Below are 21,450 nucleotides of genomic sequence, written 5' to 3' on the forward strand. Positions count from 1 at the left end.
CCATCAGTGTCATGAATACACTGCCTACTGGTCAGGCAGCAAGGTTCTGGCCCTTGAAATTCTTTACAAAGGGGGTGGAAGTGGTATCTTTTAATGTAATCCCCCTGACAATGTCTTTGTCTAATTGAGGGTGACCTTCAAGGGGATGAATCCCCATTTTCAGCTCCTATCCCAAAGAGCACTTTTCCCCTTGCATTATTGGTAACAGATTTCCCAGAAGCCCCCAGTGAACGAAGACCCGAATTCTCCCAAAGGAGACCTGTTTCCTGAGACTTCATTTATCTTGGCTTTGAACATTAATATTTTAGATGCATGGCACAGAGGACAGTTAAAAGGGAGCATTATTTGAATGGTCTCCCAGCACTCCAAAATATTTCCAAGGGCCATAGGTTAAGAAGTAATGGAAAAAGATGTCTTTGCATAGCTTGGGCTCCCTGATTAGCAAGCTAGGGGGGTGAGGATGTCCTAGCCCTGGGGGTGGGCTGAGTGGACTGTCCCAGAGAGGAACGCTGGGAACATAGAGTGGTACTGGGGACGTAGACCACAGTTCAACGATGTAGCTTGTGAATGGCGCGTGTTCACAGAAGGCCTTTCAAAGATGACGGCTGTGTAGGAGTGAAAAACCCTACAGGGCCCATAATAATGAAAGCTTTTAGTGTATATCCAAGACTGAGCCGGCAGAGGGGAGGGGGAGAGGGACCCAGGAGGAAGAGCAGTTAGAGAGAGATGGAACGGATGGTCCTCCTCTCCTTACACCAAAAATGTATTCATCCAGGGAAACAAATCTTTATTTTTAGAAAGATGACTGGCTTGAAATTGTCTCATTTTCCCCAGTTTATGACCTAGTTACAAAGACTGGAACATAACGGGTTGGGGAAAAGATGATTGGATCCTTACTGCGAAGGAGAAGTAACCATCTCATCTCAACCAGTGAGAGTGAGAGCTCTTTATCAGTGATTCTCAAAGACTGCTGGTAATTTTGAGCTTAAGCTGCAAATAAATGGCTGGTATACGGTTATACCTCCCCCAAACAACTTTAGATAAGAGGTGTCTAAAAGACTTGTAAAAGGGAAGTAAAATGTAGGATTTAGCTGAGATGTCATTAGTCTAGGTCTACAGGGTTCTTCCAAATAGGCACAGCAAGTGGTATTTTAGATTAGAAAAATCTCTATGCAGATTAAGATCGTTTTTTATTTAAGTTACTCGTACTTTTAATTTTAATAAAGAGTTGATTTTGTAGGGAAACTTTCCTATAGTAGAGCATACACTAATGGCAGGACGCCCCTTGGTCTTTTCCTTCTGGTGCCCTCATAAAGCGCACCCAGGCTACCTGGGCGGGGGGCTGATGCAACTCAGGCTGTGCTGGCTGGGGTTTCGGTTCAGATTCTGTAGTGGCACATGCCTGGCCCCAAGGCCCGCCTGCCTGTCCCGCAGGTGGTGAGAAGCGGAATTCCCGGTGGCTCCTTTGCTCCCCTACTGAGAAGCCTCCCAGGGGTTGCGGCCTCCTGTTTGTTTTCTATCCACCCCCTCCCCGCCCTCCTCTCCGCTCTGGAAGCTCAAAGGCCTGCTTGGAGTTGGAGGCCTGTTCCTTTGGAGCACTTGCTTCAATCAGCTTCCCCAGAACCGGATCCGCTGTGGCATTCTTGCTCGTGATGTGAGAGCTCTTCCTGTTCCATGAAAGCTGAGGGGGTCCTGGCAATGACCCCGGCTTTCCAGACTGATAGCGAGCCTGAGAATCAGAAACCAGGCTCCCGTCCAGGGACTTGGAGCCAATAACGAATTTGAAAGCTATCAAAAAACTGGACACTGGTCTTGGTGGGGGAGGCGGTGGGGGGCTGGCTGCACAGAATGGCTTTGTTTCCCAGGAGTGCAGTCTTTCCAGGTCGCCTGGGGACTCGAGGTGGAGGATGCCAGTCCCACCCGCCTTCCGCCTTCCTCACGGAGCTGTGCTCCCTCCTTGCTTAGCCTGTCCCCGAGTAGGGAGTAGCAGGTGGCCTTCACCTCCGGCCGTTTTCATCATGTTCTAGGATGGCAGCGGCCTTGATGGCAGTGCTTTGGACAGAAACATTTTATAGGGGAAACCGTGTGTGTATCAATGTCACGTTTGCCACTTGTCAACCCCGTGACCTTGGGCAAGTCTTTTGGCTTCTTGAAGCTGCATTCCCTGGTCTGTAAGGTGGTGATCCTTTGTGAAGGTTAAATAAGACTACACACATAAGGTGCTCATTTCAGCTAATATGAAATCGCCTACAGGAGACATCAGGCCTTCCCTCTGCCTCAAAACTTTTTCTAACCCCTCCCTTTACCAGCTTTTTTGTGCCTCCCACCCTTCCGAGAGAAGGAAATAGGGTTGGGGACAACCGAGGGGGGCACAGAGTGCGGCCTAGCCTCCTTCTAAAGGCCCCTCCAGGTGTTACAAGTCCCCCTTCCCGGCCATCTTCTCTTCCGCCAAGGCCTTAACTATGACCTCCTGGCTCTTCAGGGATTCTTTCCTGTACTCGTGCAGTGGACAGAGCTCCAGGGGTTGGGTCAAATCTCTGCTTGCTGCCACACCTGTCCGTATTCTTACCCAGATTATCAACCACCTGACAGGGAGATTCCATGGAAGAACAGATTTCTCACTTGTTCTTCTGGTGATGGCGTCATAATCCGAGATTCCAGAAAAGAATGGGCACCTTCACCCTATAATGAGAACTGTACGTGTGTGGTGCTGGGCCAGGGGGCAATGGAGGTGTGGCGAAGGTTAGGAGGTAGTTGTGCCACCCACCTCCAAGGTAGGGAAGGCTGGGAGGAATCAGGAGACTAATCTTGAGTCATCCTCTTCTTATACACCATGGTACCTTGCATCTGGTCTTAGATCCTTGTTCCTTGTTGGCAAAGGCAAAACACGTACCGGAACAAAGCAGCCTTATCAAGATTAAACTAGTGTGTACAGGAGCCAATATCCTGGCATCCACGTGTGACCTGAATGGTACTAGGAGCAGGAAGTGGACTGGGATGTACACTTAAATTTCTTAACAGTTTCTACTCTTTTGGGCATGGGGGCTGTAAAGAAAATTATTGAGGGAACTGGGGAATTTTGAAGTACTAGGAAATATGGTAGAAGCAGGACATTCCTCTGGGTGGAGGCGTCGTGAAGGTTACGTACAGAATCTGTGGTTGGGGGATCCCTGGGTGGCTCAGTGGTTTGGTGCCTGCCTTTGGCCCAGGGCATGATCCTGGAGTCCCGGGATCGAGTCCCATGTCGGGCTCCTTGCTTAGGGCCTGCCTTCTGCCTGTGTCTCTGCCTCTCTCTCTTTCTCTCTCTGTGTGCGTCTCTCATGAATCAGTATATGGAAAGAAGCACAGACTTTGAGGTCCGGGTTCATATGATGGCTAAGGATTACTGGGGAAGGCTGGACAAGAAGGACTCTAACCTAAGAGGAACTTCCAACCTTAGGGACACTTCGGGCTTTCCAAAGTTTCATTTGGATCCCACTCCTCAGCCAGCACTCTAACTGGCCCCTATCTATCCTCTCTGGTCTTCCATCACTACCTAGAGTCTTTCATTCAAACAAGGTCATTCTTACATTATTTGAGGCTCAGAGGGTTAGGGTATTCAGTGGCATAGGCTCTTTGAAGACAGCCTCCTGCCCTGAACCCCTAACAGAGGGAGCTTCCCTTGCAGAACATTGCTGAGAGAAAGAAAGGCCTGGGATGATCTCTCCAAAGCCCAGCATGACCACATTGCCTCTGAGCTGTTTTTGGCATGGGTCCTGCTTTTGCCCACCCTCTGGGTTGAGCCCGTCCGCGCGGGGAGAGGAGCCTGCCTGCAGGTGCTCTTGCCACCACAGCCAGAGCCATCACCTGCTGTCCTTATCTAGGAAAATTCAATCAGAGAACAGCAAAGAACCTCATGTTTCCAGAGCATAGTCTGAGCTCTTGGCTCCTTCCTGTGGCTCTGCAGGAACAAAAGAACAGAACGGATATGTTGGAGTAACGGCCCTAACATTTATTTTCAGGTGGTGAGTAGGCGGGGTGATGTGTAGATACACTTTCTCTCTTGCCGGTCAAGTCTTACTGAAGGCAGGCCCGTTGTTCCTTGCGTGGATCTAGGCCCCTGGAGATTCATCAGCTGAGGAGGCAAGTCTCATCACTTTAAAGACCTGACATCTAGTCAAACCCTACATGCCCCCAGGAAACACTCTCTGCAATGACTATTTGAAGAACCCTGGCCAGAGAAGCTCTCACACTTCTTATATTAATTCCGATTGTGCTGTAGGAGAGGAGGGCAGTACACGAAGCAGGGGAGGGTGGGGAGACTCTGAATCACACAGCCTGGCAAGGGGAGGAATGTTGGGTGAGGTTCCCCAAGGGCTCCCATGTTCCCTCCTGCCCCTCCCTCGCCCTCCCAGGACACCAGTCTAGGACTGGGCCAGTCCCACCTCAGAGCTCAAAGGCCTCAAGTCCAAGGACAGAACCGCAAGAGTATGGACACAAAACACCGAACAAATTGGGGGTGGGCTCACGGCCAGTGTGGTGGGAGAGATGCTCCAGGGCCATTGCTGGCTTCTCAGCATCCAGGGTTTGGGCTCTGTGCAGCAGGGGGCGCTGGGGCCCTGGGGTGGGGGTGTGCAAGGTGGGGGGCAGCTCAGTGCCGGGAAGCGCTTCACCCCCTTCTCCCCAGGGTGGTGGAGGAGCACAGGCACAGGGGTAGGGCAGTGGGCAGCAAGGGGTGGGGCTCATGGGGAGGCCGGAGAGTGGTCGGCAGTTTGATTAAAGCAGAGTGATAGCTGCCTCGAGCGCCGCCGGGAGGGGCCTCCGGGAAAGGGCTGGGCCCGGCAGGGCACAGGGCACCGAGCTGCAGCCTCCCACGGCCTCCCCACCCGCCGCCTCCCGCTCCCTGCGGCCGGGCCCAGGTTTGTGCTTGATCGGGGGCTTCGGAGCAGCGTGGCTGCAGAGGCTGCTTCGGGGGTCAGGGGGTCATCCACAAGGTGTCCACGGTCTCTGCAGAGCCGGAAAGTGGCCCGGGCCCCCCTGCACCCCTGTACCCCTGCATCCCTGCACCCCCTGCATCCCCTGCACCCCCTGCACCCCTGCTCTCCCTGCACCCTTGCACCCCCTGCACCCCTTCCCCGCCCCAGCCCTGGCGTGGGAGTCCTCAGACGTGAGTCTGCATCCGCCGCTGCAGGGGCCGGCTGGGGTCGGAGTTCTGGGAAGAGGACTGGGAGTGGTGGGACGAGGAGGCCGAGGCCTTGCTGGCCTTGTCGAACTGCACGTAGCCGTCCTGCTTGCCGCTGCTGCTCACGCTGCTGTCGCACTGCGTGTCCAGGAAGGAGCTGCTGTCGCTGAGGGAGCCCCTCTGGAACTCGCGCTCACACAGCTCGATGGACGAGCTGCCCATGCCCAGCACGAACCTCTGCCCGTAGTCGTAGAGGCGGCCCTGGCCGCTCAGGGTGCTGTAGATGTTGGTGAAGGACATGCCTGTGGGCACCCGTTGCTTGCCCCCCGCGGGCCGCAGGTCCGGCTGGCAGCTGCTCAGCGAGATGGTGGGCGTCGAGTGGTGCTCCTTGAAGGTGTTGACGCTGTAGTAGCCATTGGTGGGGTCCTGGGGGGGCCGGGGCGAGGGCAGTGCCACTGGTCACTGGCCGCGGGCGACCAGGGATGCAGGGGTGGGGATGGGGAGCAGGGGGTTGGTGGGGGTGTGCATGTCCCATGTCCTGGGGTCGGGGCGCTGCAGAGCCAGCTGAGAACCACCCTCCAAGTATTCTCTCTTTCGGTCCCAGACATGGATACTTAATTTAAAAACTCTTATTTGGGATCCCTGGGTGGCTCAGTGGTTTGGCGCCTGCCTTTGGCCCAGGGCGGGATCCTGGAGACCCGGGATCGAATCCCACATCGGGCTTCCGGTGCATGGAGCCTGCTTCTCCCTCTGCCTGTGTCTCTGCCTCTCTCTCTCTCTGTGACCATCATAAATAAATAAAAATTTAAAAAAAATTTTTAAAAAAATAAATAAAAATAAAAACTCTTATTTGGGGGACGCCTGGGTGGCTCAGTGGTTGAGCATCTGCCTTTGGGTCGTGATCCCCAGGTCCTGGGATCGAGTCCTGCATCAGGCTCCCTGCAGGAAGCCTTCTCCTCCCTCTGCCTGTGTCTCTGCCTTTCTCTCTCTCTCTGTGTCTCTCACGAATGAATAAATAAAATCTTAAAAAAGAAATAACCCCAACAACTCTTGTTTGTGGGGAAACTGTGAAAGAGGAGAAGCGGGGGACCTCAGCCTTAACTCTCTGGCCTCATCGGGCAGGGGGGCGGCCCACCTTGGCGAGAGAACAGACACCTGTCCCCAAGGTGACCTCTGGCCTCCCTGTTTGTGTTATTGTTTGCTTGGGTCTAGGGGTGGGGCAGGATTTCCCAGCTGTGATTTAGAACCTGGGGCTGCTCTTACCTTCAGGTTCTGGAACTCCTTCTCCTCTTCTTTGAGAACCTCTAGCTGCTTCAGTACTGAATCTTGCTGAAATTCACCCCGGTCCATCTACAACCCCCCCAAAACAGCTGCTCAGTGGACTGGAGGTGGGCTAAGCATCCACTTCCCCCACAGGAAAGATCGAGGAATGAACTCAAAAGAAGGCTCCCATCTGTGCCTCCCCTTCGCCGCCTCCTCTCACTGCCCGGCCCATGGAAGGCAGGTAAAGAAGGCAGGAGGAGATTCCCCATGTCTTCATCGCTGTTCCTGGACCCCCGTCCTGAGAGACTGGGAGAGACAGGAGGAGCAGAGGGGGTGGGTGGAGAAGGGGCAGTTTGCTAAGACCACACTTTCTTCCCCTGGGCTCGTGCATCACCTCCAGAGATCTCACTTGGATGATTTAATTCAAATTCATTGAGCATTTACTGAATTTCAGGTCAGGCGTAGGCACATTGAAGTGCACTAAGATATAGTGTGCACCACAGGGAGCTAGATCTGTAGATAAATAATTACAGAATCACTGGGCATAGGCCGGGGTCCTAGCAGGCAGCTCATCACCCAGTGCCAGGCTCAGTGAAGGTCTCAGGAGAGAATCACAGTGCACGACTGCCTATGAGATGCTGGCAACGTGGGCCACGCTGTTACTTACAGCCACGACTTAGACGTACTAAAAGTTACCTTCTTACCAGAGGCCAAAGGGCCTTGGGGCCAGGATCACTTCTAGCTTCTCTCTGGGTCCCCAGCACACCTGGCACAGCCCCTTGTATATCATGGTCATTGACCAAAATGCTTTTGGGGTGGAATCACATGTACCTGTATTTTTTTTTTTTACATGTACCTGTTTTGATTTGTCATGCCTAGCACAGTGCCTGAGAGACAGCAGAGCCGTCACAAATGTTATGTTGGAAAAAAACAAAAAACAAATGTTACGTTGGCTGGATGAATGAAGCGGCATAACTCTAAATCACTGAAAATTAAGACAGTTAGATGGAAGGTGGAAAATAAAGTATGCTTGGCACACAGTGGGCACATGAATCTGAATAGCCACACGCAGATGCTTCCCGGGTGTCACTTCTGCACCTGACATGGCTGGGACGGGCTCCCAACCGCTCTCTGAGCTGGGATGTTTCTTCTCCCTTGTGACTCACTTTCTTGGTCTCTCTCTGGAGCCTCATGGAATCAGCCAGAGGGCTTCCATTCTGTTTCACCAATGCTGCTTTTTTTTTTTTTTTTCATTTTCTGGTAAATGCTCTGGTTCTGCCTGGATTGGAGTGCTTTCCTAGCAGATTGAACTTCTAAGCCTGCCTCTCATCAATGTTGGGCCGTACAGGGGCCGGGATGGGAGTTGGGGGGTGGGGGGAGGGAGACTTAGTGGTGGGAGCTCTCAGCAGGTCCCTTTGCCAGGGTCCCCCTCCCTCCACCCAACCATACACCCCCTCTTCACTGACTACTGAGTGACTCCCACTCGTTCTCCAGGGTTTGGACTGGAGAGTGTGGAGACAGTCTGGGGGCAGTCAGAATGTCCCAGTGGGAGGGGATTCAAGGTCCTATTTGGGAGGAAGGACAGGCCAGGATACTTCCACACTGGCCTCGATGAAGTTTATCTACAGACACATCCATTTCTTCTTGGATCTAGGTTCTGGCTTCCACCCTTGTAAGATTAATTGCTCAACCGTGTCAGGCACTGCGTTTGGCCTTGGGGGAACAGACACGCACAGATTTGGGAACGTGCCCTGGTGGAACTCTGAGATAATTGGGGAGTGGACATGTAATCCAAGCGATGCACTAAAAAAGAGGCGCATGCAAAGCGTGTGAGGCGAGCAGGAAGCGTGTAGCTCTGCCAGCAGCAGTGGGGACAAGCACGGACGGGGAGGAAGTGACATTTGAGCTGATTCTCAGAGGAGAATGTGAAATTTAACGGGCAAAATCAACAGGCAGAGGTAACGGCCTGTGTGAAGCCTCGGAGGTATCAGAGATTTTTTTTTTTGGGGGGGGGGTGTCTGGAGGGCCGGGTGCATTCAGTAGGAAGACCGAGCTGGAGACGCCAGCAGCATCAAGCCAGGCCTGATGACATGCCTGGTGGTTGGACTTTAGTAGACACGGGGAGCCGCTGAGGGATTTTAAGGAGGACAATCACAGGATCCAATCTGTGTTCTAGAAGGACCCTTCTTGTGGGTCTCTGGAGGGTGGTTAAAAAAAAAAATAATAATAAGGAGGTGATTTCAGAGCAATACAGCGGCTAACATTTCTTGAGCACTTACTGTGTCCCGCGGGCTGCAGCCCTTATGGGTTTACTCACTGAGCCGTGGCCACGGCCCCGTGTGCTATGGCTTTCAGCCCCACTCCACGGGTGAGGAGACTGAGGCACATGCTCTTCACCCCCGTGCTTGCTGCTGGGACTCCAGGGTATTTTCGCCAGGACACAGCACACACTAGAGTTCTCTAGCGCGGCTTTCCAGGCTCCCGCTTGTACGCTGGGTGGATTACGGGCTAGTAACAGTAATCAGGAAAAGGAGGGGCAGGCTTGGGTTTGCTGCAGAAGTTATGAGCTTGCTTCTGGTAAGCGCTCCGGGTCCTGAAGAGGAACCAATGTGTCTTGCAGACTTTTAGGGGTGGGGTGGGCTTGGGGGAGGGGCAGGGCGCGCTGACTAGCTGTAATACGTGTGCACACAGAGCTCTGTGTTAAGTAACAACGTATTACGGCGCCTTATGCATCTGGCTTGTCTCTCTTCTGAACAGTCGGGTTCTTTGAAAGCTGGGGCCACATCTTAGACGGCCCTGAGTCCCCCCAAACACCACGTGCGATGTGGGACACAGACAGTGACTCTTTGTGGGCTCAGAGTGGGCGCCTGACCGATTATGGGGGAGGGCACATTCTGACCAAGGCCCTGCTTCTTGGGAGCATCCGGGCCACCCAGAGGCCTCCAGAACCAGGACCTTCGGGGCACACAGGTCGGGGAGGGGTGGGGAGAAGACGTGGCACTCTCACCATCAGCTGCTTGATGGTGGGGTGTTCCTCAGCCTCTCGACCAGAGGCTGGCTCCTTGTGGACGATCTCCACTCGGATGTCATTCTTGGCTGACACAACCCCTTTGAGATCTGGACATAAAATTGGAAAAGTGTAGATGACAGGTTCAGTCCTCATCCTCGGGCATCAGGGCCTGAGATGTGAAGCCCCCACCACCCCGGCCGCCCCCCAGGTTTACCCTCCAGCCCCTGAACTCAGTAGCTTCTGCCCCCACCCACCTCCCATCCCACCAGTAGAACACCTGTCTGGATGTGCTGTGGGCTGCTGGGGCTTCACCTCACTTTCTCTAGGGCCAAGTTACATCTACCTCAGCCTTTCACTGCTGCCGCCCTGGCTTGAGGGGCCATCCTCATCCATCCATCTCCCTTACAGAGCTACGTCCTTTTTATCCTCCTTCTAGAAGTCTTCCTTGGCCTGCTCTACCAGGCCTGCTCTTGTCTCTCCATTCAGAGAATCACAAATCTTACTGTTAGAAAGGGCCTCAAGGTCCCATGGTCAACCCACCCCTGCCCAAGGTCCCATGGTCAACCCTCACAGCCCTGACACGTGGTGGTCTAGCTCCTGTGTCAATGTTTCCATGGTGGCGACTTTACGACTTCTGGGGGAGGCAGCCAATTTAGAGTTAGGAAACTCTGTTAGAAAACTCTTGCTTGTGGGGCACTTGGGTGGCTCAGTCGGTTAAGCATCTGCCTTTGGCTCGGTTCATGATCCCAGGGTCCTGGGGTCGGGCTCCCTGCTCAGTGGGGGTCTGCTTCTCCCTCTCCCTCTGTCATTCCCTTCGCTTGTGCTCTCTGGCTCTATCTCTCTGCCACAAAATCGTAAAAAAAACCCAATTCTCACTAAAACATGCTCCTCTATAATTTCCATTGAGAGGGTGGTGGGGGAGCTTCTAAGTCCACCTCACTGCGGGCAGGCAAGAGAGCTGAGGCTGGAGAGGGGGAAACCTAGTGGGGACACCCAGATTTCTTCTGATACATCGAAGTGGTGGAGGGAGTAGGCCTCCTCTGACTATTCATATTGTGCCTTAGGATCATTAAATGCGGGTCGCCTGGGTGGCTCGGCGGTTGAGCCTCTGCCTTCAGCCCAGGGCATGATCCTGGAGTCCCGGGATCGAGTCCCACATCAGACTCCCCGCAGGGAGCCTGCTTCTCCCTCGGCCTATGTCTCTGCCTCTCTCTCTCTCTCTCTCTCTGTGTGTGTCTCTCATGAATAAATAAAATCTTTAAAAAAGAAAAAAAAAAGATCATTGAACGTTAGAACCAGCGGAGTCCTAAAAGTCCCATCATGCAATCCCTTACTATCACACACAGGGAAACTGAGGCCGGGAGAAGCTGTGGCCTGGCCAGTCTCACACGGTAAGGAAAGGTCAGGCCAGAAGCCGGTGCCCAGGGTTTGCCTCCGCTCAGGCACCCCGCGCGTCTGTCTTTCACACATAACGTCAGAGCTGTGCCCAGGACGGAACCTGGGCACACGCGACCCTTCAGGAGTGCACAACTCCAGAACTTCAATGCTAGTGACTCAAGACCTCTTCAAGTCTTCAGAAAGGGATTCCTTGAATGTTTTGTCCCCACTGTGTGTGGGTGACCTACTCTTCTGGTTAGACTGGTAGAAACTGGAGGGCAGGGACCAGACCCCCCTCTCCCCCCAACCCCCTCTCAGATTTCTCTCCGGTTCCATCCAGCCCGAGGAGTTCCATCCAAAGTGCTGGCTGGGGCCTCGTCAGATGGAGCTCAGTTTAGTCCAGTTCCACGTGGGCTGAGTGCCCACTAGGGGCCAGACACCACGCAGTGCTCTGCCCGTAGGAGATGCCAAGTCCCCATCCCTACCCCAGCAGCTCACAGCACTGTTAGGGGCCCCTGCTCATTGCCCCCTGCTTACTTGCTCTCCGGGGCAGTCTAAGCCTGGTTTTTTTCTCTGTCCCCCTCCCTGAGATCCCGGGTCTCCCTCCCGTACTTCTCTGGGAGCGGGCACAGCAGAAGGCCACAATGGTTGCCATAAGGACGAGGAAGGCCACGCCGGCTCCTACGGCCACCCCGATGATGACGGCCATCGGCACAGACTCTGCGGGAGAGAAGCAGGCACCGCCCATGAGAAACCCGGGACCCCGACTCTCCCTATCAGGGCTTTTACCCAGGTTCCCTGGGTGCGGCCCCTGCCAGGCTGGGGCCAGAGCACTGCACTCAGGCCCTCCTGGGGGGTACCGTGGGGTGGGACTCCCCCAGGTGGAGTCCAACAGGGGTCAGCTCCAGCGGGGCTCAGAATGGAGAAGGGGGTGGGAGGAAGTGGGGACAAGGGAGCAGTGGTGGGTGGAGACGGAGGCAAGCGCACACGGGGTGGGGAGGGCCAGGGAGGGCCACCCGGAGATGAGAAGCAGCGCGGGGGTGCCGCGTGACTCCCTTCTGTACTAAACCAGGAATTTGCATCATGTGGTGGCTGGACGGTAGAAAGCCCTGGATTTTACTACAGTCACTTCCCTCCTTTGCCTGGCTTGAGCTCTCCTCCTCTCCCTGTTCCCAGGTACAGAGGATGGACATGGACAACCAGCTTCTAGAGAGTTCTCAGGCCGAGGCAGCTTCTCCTCACCGGCCTGCTGGGCATCAGGGTCGTTGCTGCCAGTGGCCCAATTCTTAAATGCGCAGGTGGGCTGGTGGGGGGCAGGTGTTGGGATGGCAGCTCCCTCCAGCTCTCTAAGGAGAAATGCTCCCTTCCTTGGGCCCTTCACCCCTAGTCTTGCTCCTTCCCCTCCGGGGCCAGACCTCAGGGGATCCTGGTAGCCCTCCCTGAGAGAGGCCCAGAACTCTAGCTAGGCAAGTCCTCGCTCCCTGCAGAATTTCTGTAGCTGTTTAGTGCCCTGGCCTAGCAGAGCTGCTAATGGGGTGCGTATGTGTGTAGGGAGTGGTCTTCAGATGGTCCTGGCCCTTCTGTGGCTGCAGATGGGTTGGAGCACAGGGTTTGGAACCCTGAACTGTCCACTGGGAATAGAATTAGAAAACACAGGGACACCTGTGCCTGGATGGCTCAGTGGTTGAGCATCTGCTTTCAGCTCAGGGTGTGATCCTGGGGTTCTGCATCGGGGCTCCCCACAGGGAGCCTGCTTCTCCCTCTGTCTGTGTCTCTGCCTCTCTCTCTCTCTCTCTCTGTCTCTCTGAATAAATAAATAAGATCTTAAAAAAATAAAAAAGAAAGAAAATTTAGGGGCAGGGAGACCTAATGGTCTGCTGAGTCCGAGCCTCCTGTTTATAGATGGAAACAGTGAGGTCCAGAGAGGTCGCATGACTGGGTCAAGGACACACAGCTGCAGAAGGCCAGGGCCAACCCAGGCCTCCGTTTGCTTCCCAGCTCCATCTGCTGCATCACACAGCATCCTCCGAAGTTCACATGCTCTGGACAGCACAGACTCCAGCACGTTTTCTGAGCAACTTACTTCACCTCTCTTATCTCTAAAGCGGGATAATTATAGTGCCCACCTCAGGGGGTTGGGACAGGGTTCAGATGAGTGAATGCACGAAAAAGCCTTGGAATTGAGCCTGGCACCAGCCCTAGTCAAGGATTTGCTCCTGGTTCTGTCTGGGTAGAAGTGTAGCGGGCAGGTCAGAACCTTCAGGAAGAAGAAAATTCATTCTAGAGCTCTCTGCCCCCTAACCTGCCCTGTATTGTCAGTGTGGACGACTGCAGGGCGTCGGGGGATTTGCCTTGGGCTCAGGGTTAGTCTCTCATTGCTGTTATTTGCTTTAAAAGGAGGAAGAGAGGAAGAAACCCTCAAGCCCTGGCCCCTGGAGATGTAGCTGGGAGGTGGCATGGTTTTACCCTTCCGGGAGGAGCAGGTGCCTGGGGCCTGCAGTGTTGGTGGTTGTGCCACTACTTTATTTTTTTGTGCCATTACTTTCTTTCCACCCCAGGACGTGCACAGCAGTGCATTCATCGCCTGCCTGTTGTGGCCGAAACCGAGACCGCGGTAAGAATGGCAGGGGAGGGGACAGGAGAAGGCGGGTGCCGACAATACTCCGGGATTCAACATGGGGGTGTCCGGGTTGGTCTCCACAGTCAGGAGTGAGAAAGGGGACCTGACCTCAGTCAGACCTGTGAGCTTGCTTTGGTAAATAGGTGATTTCTGTCTTTAGGTTTTAATAGCTTTGGAAATTCATTGGTTCTATACTTTTGAACTTTATTCATTTGGGTTCGATTCAGTTCCTCCTTGATTCCTCCTAAGTCTCCTTGGGAAAATCCCGAGTCTCGTCTCAGCTGAGCTCAAAGCCAAAGGATGACCATGGAAGGTTCCATAAGCCCTCCAGGCCTCGATGTCCCTCCCGCCAAACTAGAGGGCCAGGCAGCAGTACCTAAGGTGACTTCTGACCCTGGCATCTCGGGAGGCCACATTTCCTTCAGTTAACAGCCGGCAGGGCACCGTCCTCTCTGGGGAACTGTCTCTGAGGGGGCGGGCCAGGCGCAGAGAGCGAGGGTCTGCTGGGGGCAGGGGGACCTCTGGGGTGGTGGTCCCTCTGCAGCCCGCCTGTGTGTCTTTCCTCCTTGCCTGGCTACCTGAGGCCTGGCCGAGGCCGCCTGTTCGGGCTGACCCTCTTGGCGGTTGCCTGGAGAGGGGCTGGAGGAGGGGGCTGCCCACCTGCCCGGCCTCCCCTCCTTCCAAGGAGGGGACCTGGGCACAAGGAGTCTCAGCCACGAAGGAAGGTCAGGGAGCTGTGGATGAGTGTGAAGACAGGTGACATGGAGATAGGAGGGTGACACCACCTCCGGCGCCAGGAGGGGCTGAGGGAGGACAGAGCAGGAGCTGATAACCCCGTGCACAGCCTCTAGGAGCTCTCTGGGCGGACTGCTGCTCTCAAGGTGCATGTCTGCCCAGGAATGGGGCTGTGGACCCCACAGGGGCTTGATGGAGGAACTGGCAGGCCCTAGCTCCTGCAGGGTCATTGGGGTAGAGGACCCCCCCCCCCAACCCTAATCTTCTTCATGGCCCTTGTCGGCCCCATGGAGTCTGGCTTGCAATGTCCTGATTCTCCTTCTGGGTTTCTGCTTAGAGAGTGGAGGCGATTGTCTCCTGTGGGGTCAAGTCAACCCTGGGAGCCTGGAGACCACCTTGCTGCCAGGTGCCTGGGGAGGGAGGCCCTGCCCAGTAGCCTCAGCCCCACGGGGGGCGGGGGGGGGGGCTGGATGATGACTCAGTGGGGAGCGGCAGGAGGCGGGGGAGGAGGCAGGAGAGTGGAAAGCATGGATTGGCATGGATGATGCAGGCCCAGGGGCTGGGCGCCCTGGCGTCCTGGGAAGCATGGCCAAGCTGGTGATGATGTTGAGAAGCGGGAGGGAAAGTCCGGGAGAGCCTGGAACCAGAGGGAGGCCAGGCCAGGGGCGAGCTGACCCCAGAGGGGAGGAGCCCAGGGATTCGAAGAGAAGGGATGAGGGAGGAGCAGAGGGGGAGGAGCAAGGAGCTCAGGGGCTGCAGAGGAGACAGGTCTCTGGGGTCTGTAGCCCCCACTGGCCGGGAAGCCCTCTCTCTGCTCTGGCTGCACTAAAGCCTGGAGGTGGGGGGAGGGCAGAGAAGTTAGTGGCCTCCAGCGGCCTCCCTACCCCTTTCAGGGTCCCTCCCCCACTAGCCCAGAGGTCCCTTCCTCCCAGCCCGGGGGAGTTCTCATGTCTCCTTCCGTACCTGCTTCCAGCCCGGCTCCCGACTTCATTTCCGAACCTGTTTGGAAATAAAGCAAGCGTCCACAGCCAGGGCCTGGCCGGCCAGGGTGGGGTGGGCCTGGGGCCGGCCACCTGGTGGGGATCGGGACGAGGGGCTCCCTCCTCTCTCATGTTTCCGGGACCACCCAACGGACCCAGGCTAGCTGAACTGAACTTGGCGTTCTTTCAGGCTGACTTAGAAGAGACCCCAGAGGGGCGGGGACCAGAGAGAGAAGTGAGGGCTTGGGACGGGGTGCGGGTTGTCTGGGGAGGTTGGGGTGAAAACACTAAAGGGAGGGCATGGGGGTGGGGTACTTGGGGGGGGAAGACATGGAGGACAGCAACGGGGAGGGGGTGCTGGGAGGGTTTAGGATGATGTGTGGATGATAGTATGCAAATTATGTGCAAAGCATTATGCAAAGCAGCACCTATTAGTGAAGACGTGTAGGGAGACACGGATCCACAGGGTAGCGCTGAGGACCCATGGGTCCAGCTGAGACCACCTGCTTGGCCCAGAATCTCTTGCCAGGCCCTGACAGTCTGTGGGTGAGCCTTCATCTTAGAGGGGAGGGACACTGCCAGGGCCGCCCTGTCTGCCATAGACTGAACCCCCCGGCAAAGGGGCAAGATCTGGAGCCCATTTCAGGACCACTGTGCTGCCGGCTGTCTGCCAAGCTTCTCCAAAACCACCCTGCTGGGGGCCCCTCGGAGGGCCCCATCGCATGGTCCACGTGAGACCTTCAGGTGGGTTCTTGAGTTCTCAGCATCTCTCTGAGCAGGAGCTGAGCCTTCTGTACCTGGGGTCTCGGCGGGGATGGGCCTTCCTCCCTCCTCCTCCTCCCTCTCGCCTGCCCAGCAGCTCTGAGCCCTCCTGCCCAGCACTGCCCTCTGGCTGGAGCCCCCTGCAGAGCACAATGCTCCATATGTCCTCTGTGCTCCCGGAGGAACTGCCTGTGATCTGAACCTGACCTCCCCATGCGCCAGGATTGGGGGCAGCTGAAGCGTTACCCCTTAGCTTGGCATGAGCACCGGCTGGGGGACTTTCAGGTAACCTGATTGGCCTGTGGTCTTAATGGGCTGGTCCACATTCCCCAACATATCTGTCCTGGTGTATCCCTGCAGGGACACCCCTCAATGGGCTGTGCACACACCCTTAAGGACGCTAGGGAAATGCCCAGTGCCCAGAATCCAGGGCCCTTAGAAGCTTCTGGAAGGCTCATCATGGCACTCAGCTTGCCTTGTTCTGTGGTCACCTTTTCCTGAAACACTGCCCTGGAGAACCACTACCTAGCATGTTTCTCTCTCTCTCCTTTCCTGGTGTGGGCTAAGGTCTTCACCTCGGGGGACCTGGACCCAAGAGGGCCACTTTCGGTGACCCGACCAAGGCTGCATAGCACGTCAGGAAGAGCGCCGTGACTTGTCCCCAGGCTCACACTGCCTATAACTTCAGCTGGGCTCTGTAGGCTCAGGAGCCTGGAAGACCTTGCCTGGGGCCCTGCCCTGGGCTGGGAGGGGGCCTGCTGGTCCCCTCATCCCCTGGTGGCCCTGGCGGCCCCCACCTTGCTCCTTGAGCCGGATGATCTCCGTGTCGGAGCCAAAACTGTTCCAAGCGGTGCAGTTGTAGATGGTCTGGAAGTCGGCCCGCACGATGTTGCTGATGCTCAGGGTGGAGATGACCCCCTCTTCGGTGCTGACTGTCTCCACCGTGTAGCGCCCCGATGTCCCCGACTCCAGCACATTCTCCTTCCAGGACCAGGCCTGTCCGAGATGCGCAGAGTTAGGAGCAGACCCTCCCACCAGGGCTGCCGTTCCAGGGCCGGTGCCGCCGGGCTCACACCCGGGCATGTGTGCACACGGGCACATGCACACATAACACACCACACCGCAAATGTGTGTGAACACAGTACACACAAACACACGTCACTACACGCGTACACACACCGCGCCAACACACACGCACACACTCATACCCATGTACGCACACACGAAGGAGGTGGGGCCGCCCCAGAGGGCATTTCCATCGACGGGAGGCCTCATGTGGCTCTGCCCTGGGACATTTTCCGGGAGAAGAGGGAACTCCGTGCCAGCGATCGGAGCCCTTCCCTCGGCTGGCCTTTTGCTGCCCTGGCAGGTGGAGTCACTGAGCCTAGTTTTGTTACGCTGCTCATTTGGACAAAGATATGTTCCAAGACTTCTATTTGTGACCATCTTAACCTGTCTTAGCTGGCAGCTTAATTTTTCTCAGGACCGTTTCACAATTCTCAGTGTGTAAGCCCCTGGCACATACACCCTGGCTCGTGGCGTTTGTGAGAATGCGTCAATCAGCGCAGGTAAATGCTTGGAGGTCACGGGTGAGGCGCCGGTGCTTTCTCAGACTTGGCACTGGGGACACTCTAGACTGGATCATTCCTGGTGGGGGGACTGCAGCGGGGGAGGGGGGCTGTCCTGTGCATCGTAGGACGTTTAGCAGCATCCCCAGCCCCCACCCACTGGATGCTGGTGGCACCCCTCCAGTTGTGACAACCTAAACCATCTCCAGACAATGCCAAGTGTGCCCTGGGGGCCAAAGTCTTCTGGGTTGAGAACCGCTGGCCAAGCATGGATCTCTATGAAGAGAAGGATGGTGTGCATATGCTCAAGAGGCAGTGGATTATTCTGCGATGGGCGTGGGTTACAGTTATAACTTAAAAAAAAATTAAAGGGCAAAGGGAACGGGAGAGGAGACATAGGTATTAGTTCTCTGTATGACTTCTTGCAGTTGGTATTTGAATTTTTTTCAGACCGTGAGTGAGCCGAATGCCTGAGAAAGTGTGTAACACGAGTAATGCCCTAACAGTATCGGAGTTTACAGGACAACAGCCTTAGCGTTTACAGCTTCAGCGGCCCAGCCCCCCGCACGCACACGCCCCTGTTGCTCAGTGTGCGCTCCCTACGCCCTCCCTGGCACCACCGCAAAGGCTCTGCGGAGTTTACCCCGGGGAAGTCTTCTATCAGAACACTTCTAGGCATCAGGAGCTACTAAAAATAGCATCTGACTCCTGCTAATGCTAGAAGTGCTCACCCTTCTCCGTTTCTGTGCCTGGGTTTCCCCTGGTTTCAGATGGACTTGGGTGCAGACTCTGGCTTTTACAAATGCAAATTCCTGGCTGGGCCAGAACTCTTCAGGTTGCCTTAGGGCAGCTCGGGGATGACTTTTGCAGAAGGGAGGGCAAACAGAATGATACTTTTGGTGGGGTGGGGGTGAGGGGAGAACCTTGGTAAGTGGGGCAGGGCTCTCCATGGGCATTAGGGCCCTGAGGGCCAATAGAGGACGATGACCCTGGGGGGCAAATAGAGGGGATTGCTGACCACATACCACAAACTCTGTTTAAGATTTTGCCAAAGACTGGCCTTGACCCCGGGAAAGGAAAGCAATCACTTGTCATTCCTTTCTGCTCCCCTCGCCTGTGTGGCCCTCTGCTCCTAGGCCGCAGAATCTGGCCGGAAGCATTACATTGGGGGCACAGCTGGACAGCAGAGCAGAGTTAAGACATTTGCAGACCAACCCCGGGAGCACATTGTCTTCACGATGCCTTTCCTACAGCTTCCCCCCCACCTCAGGACAGGAAGCTCAGAAGTGTGCCCCCAGCTTGGTCCCAAGCTGCGGGCTGTGCTGGCGGTGCCCCCGCCTCCCCTCCTGGCCCCAGAGCACTCACGATTCGGTCGGGGGGCGGCGTGCTCCGGATGAAGCACTTGATCTGGCCCTTCTCCCCGTGGAGGGCATGCTGGGTCTGGGTGCTGGAGATGATGGGGGGTCCTGTTGGGGAGATAGCATCACATCAGGGATTCAGGAAAGGCGGGCCCCGGGCTGGAACCTCTCCATCAAGGCAGTGGTTCTGCAAACATTAACTGGAGGCCGGTATGTGCAAGGTAACGTGCAAGGCAGGGGACTCAGAGATAAATTAAGTGTTCAGTCATAAACCTCTCAAGGGATGGCGAGTCAGAAAGCCCAGGGGACATAAATAACCGTCATAAAATGTGAGTGTCGGGACCGGGGAGCAGGACAGACGAAGTGCTAACGGACTTCGGAGGAGAGAGGATAATTCAGCCGGGTGGATGGGGGAAAGCTTTATGAAGCAGGTGGGAAACCTAAAAAGGGAGTAAGGGAAGTGTGGGAGACGGAGGGACCTAAGCAATGTTACCTCTCTAACTAGTATCCCCTCGGCCTCCGGCGGCGGAGTCCCATTCGAGCCAGTCTCCCCCGTGTCCAGGAGAGGGCGCGCTTGCCTAACGAACCGGAGAGGAGGGGCCCTAACGCTGCTGCTGCTTCTCCACCCAGGGAGGGGGTCACCCCGGGTAGGGGGGTGCACTGGGCATGGTCACAGCCTTCATCGCACATGTCTTAGGAGATCCTGCAGGTCACGGACTTGCCTGCCTCCACATTTGTACCCAGACGGCCCAGGTGTCGTGACCATGGCTGCAAAGCTGACCTGCACCTGACCATGATCCCATCCAGGGTGTGTGTGTGTGTGTGTGTGTGTGTGTGTGTGTGTGTGATGGGGAAGCAAGAGAAAGGCATGGTTATGGATGTTCTCCAGGAGCACCTGTCTCATCCACCTCGTCCCACAGCCTAGAGAGCCTACAGGGAGCCTGACGTCCAGAAGCCCCCCAAAGTCCAGAAGAGCAGAAGAGTGCTTCCCGTCCAGTTCTCCCTTTCATCTAACCTAGGGCCTTCCCACGCAATGCCCACCTGGCACAGAGAGGAGGAGGGAGGAGAGGTGGACTCAGCTGTTGGCTCAGCCAACTTCCTGGCTGGACTGGGTGCCTGAAGCAAGGGGTGTGGGGATCGAGGCCCCTCCCAATCCCTGAGGGTCTTGGGTGGGAGGAGGGAAAACAGAGGAGAAAGCTGGAGCAAGGGATGGGGAGGAGAGGCAAAATTATGCGGGGGAACAAAACAAAAATTGCTGCAAACATAATTGCTGTTTATTAGCCACCTTAATTAAAACAGATTTGCATTTCTATGAGTAGCTCTCTGCCAAGGGTGGGGGGGGGCGTACTGGGAGACTTTCAGGTGACTGTCGTTGCATTTAGGATGGCTGACAGCTTGGAGCTGGTGCGGCTGATGGGGGGACCCTTCAGGTAAGGGCTTCCACCGAGGCGGCGCCCAGCGTGGGCCCAGCGAGTCTCTCTCTTACATATTCTTGCTCCAAGAAGCCTTTGGCCCAAAGGCAGGAGGGCTTGATGTTTTAGGCACTCGGAGGGCACTTTGTTTTGCTGCCGGATGAAAGGGATGATACCGGCACACCTTTCCCTTTCCCCCCTCACTTCCCAGGAGCTAGGGATTCTCTGGGGGGCTTCTCGGGCGATTGGACAAATGCATAAGCATTTAAGGGCATCTTAGAAGGAAAGCCAAATCAGAATAAAGGTGGAGCTGGCCAAAACACAGGGTAGTATGGTTCATCTCCCCCTTCCTGCAGACCAAGGTCGGAGCCAAACCAGCGATGAGGACCTGTGCCAGTTTACTCCCCAAAAGGCAAGGGGCCGCTGTCACCCACCAGCTGGGGTGTGTTGTGGGGAGAAGCCCATCTCATTGTGGATCCTTTCATAATGTCCCGTCCCGTCAGCCCAGTCCAGACCCCTTCCCATAGATCTTCCCTCCACGTGTTCTCTAGAAAATTCCTCTTCTTGCTAGCTCTTGCTCCTCGGCATTAATCCATCCCCCTGCATCAGGGCAAGATGACCCCAGTTCAGCAGAAATACACACACCGGCTCCTTGCTTCATTCCAATCCCTCGGGCGTTTCTCTTCCTTGTGCCCTAGGGGAGCCTGTGCCCGGAGGATTGGAGGCAGAGGAGGGGGATTTAAACACCATCCTTGAGGAAGGGGGTGCAGATCCAACCCTGCGTGGCCGCCAGGGCCCAGGCTGGGGTGTCCCTTCCAGGAGAACTGTCCTTCTGAGGTCTGCATTCCCTCCTGGAGAGACCACGTTGAATCCCTGCTGGGAAATGCCTGAACGTCTAAAGTGACAATGGAACGTCAGCCCCTCCTTTATCTGCCTTGTTTTCCCCTAAAATGAGGATGTTCCTTTAAAAGCTTCAGGCTTGGGGGCCCCTGGAGACCACGCGTGAGTCTGGGGGTCCCCAGCCCCGCCCGTCACGGGCCAGCCCCCAGAGCAGACAGCGGGGAGGCCACCGCTCTCACCAGGGCCTGGCGCCTGGGCCCAGTGTCAGACACCAGAGCAGCAGGAAAAGGCTGCAGCCTGCGTTGCCATGGATATACGGAGGCGCGATCAGATGATGTTATTTTTAGCCTTGCAGTGCCAATTT

At 55.8% G+C, this 21,450-nt stretch overlaps 1 protein-coding gene across 2 annotated transcripts in view; it reads right to left on the minus strand.

The window, feature by feature from the left end:
* Positions 1-5,107: 5,107 nt before the first annotated feature.
* The window catches only part of KIRREL3 (kirre like nephrin family adhesion molecule 3), a 545,006-nt gene continuing 528,663 nt past the window's right edge, over positions 5,108-21,450 (minus strand). Inside the window, exons 12-18 of one of the 2 annotated variants that reach the window (XM_055304774.1) lie at positions 18,842-18,942; positions 16,706-16,904; positions 15,130-15,165; positions 11,424-11,531; positions 9,432-9,541; positions 6,425-6,511; positions 5,108-5,587 (exon numbers count right to left, since the gene is read on the minus strand). In XM_055304774.1, coding sequence (XP_055160749.1) covers positions 5,141-5,587; positions 6,425-6,511; positions 9,432-9,541; positions 11,424-11,531; positions 15,130-15,165; positions 16,706-16,904; positions 18,842-18,942 — 1,088 coding nt within the window. In that variant the 3' untranslated portion in view covers positions 5,108-5,140. The remainder of the gene's footprint in view (positions 5,588-6,424; positions 6,512-9,431; positions 9,542-11,423; positions 11,532-15,129; positions 15,166-16,705; positions 16,905-18,841; positions 18,943-21,450) is intronic. The other variant, XM_055304776.1, reaches the window with a different exon arrangement.

Source organism: Nyctereutes procyonoides, unplaced genomic scaffold, assembly GCF_905146905.1.
Source record: "Nyctereutes procyonoides isolate TBG_1078 unplaced genomic scaffold, NYPRO_anot_genome, whole genome shotgun sequence".
Taxonomy (NCBI): Eukaryota; Metazoa; Chordata; class Mammalia; order Carnivora; family Canidae; genus Nyctereutes; species Nyctereutes procyonoides.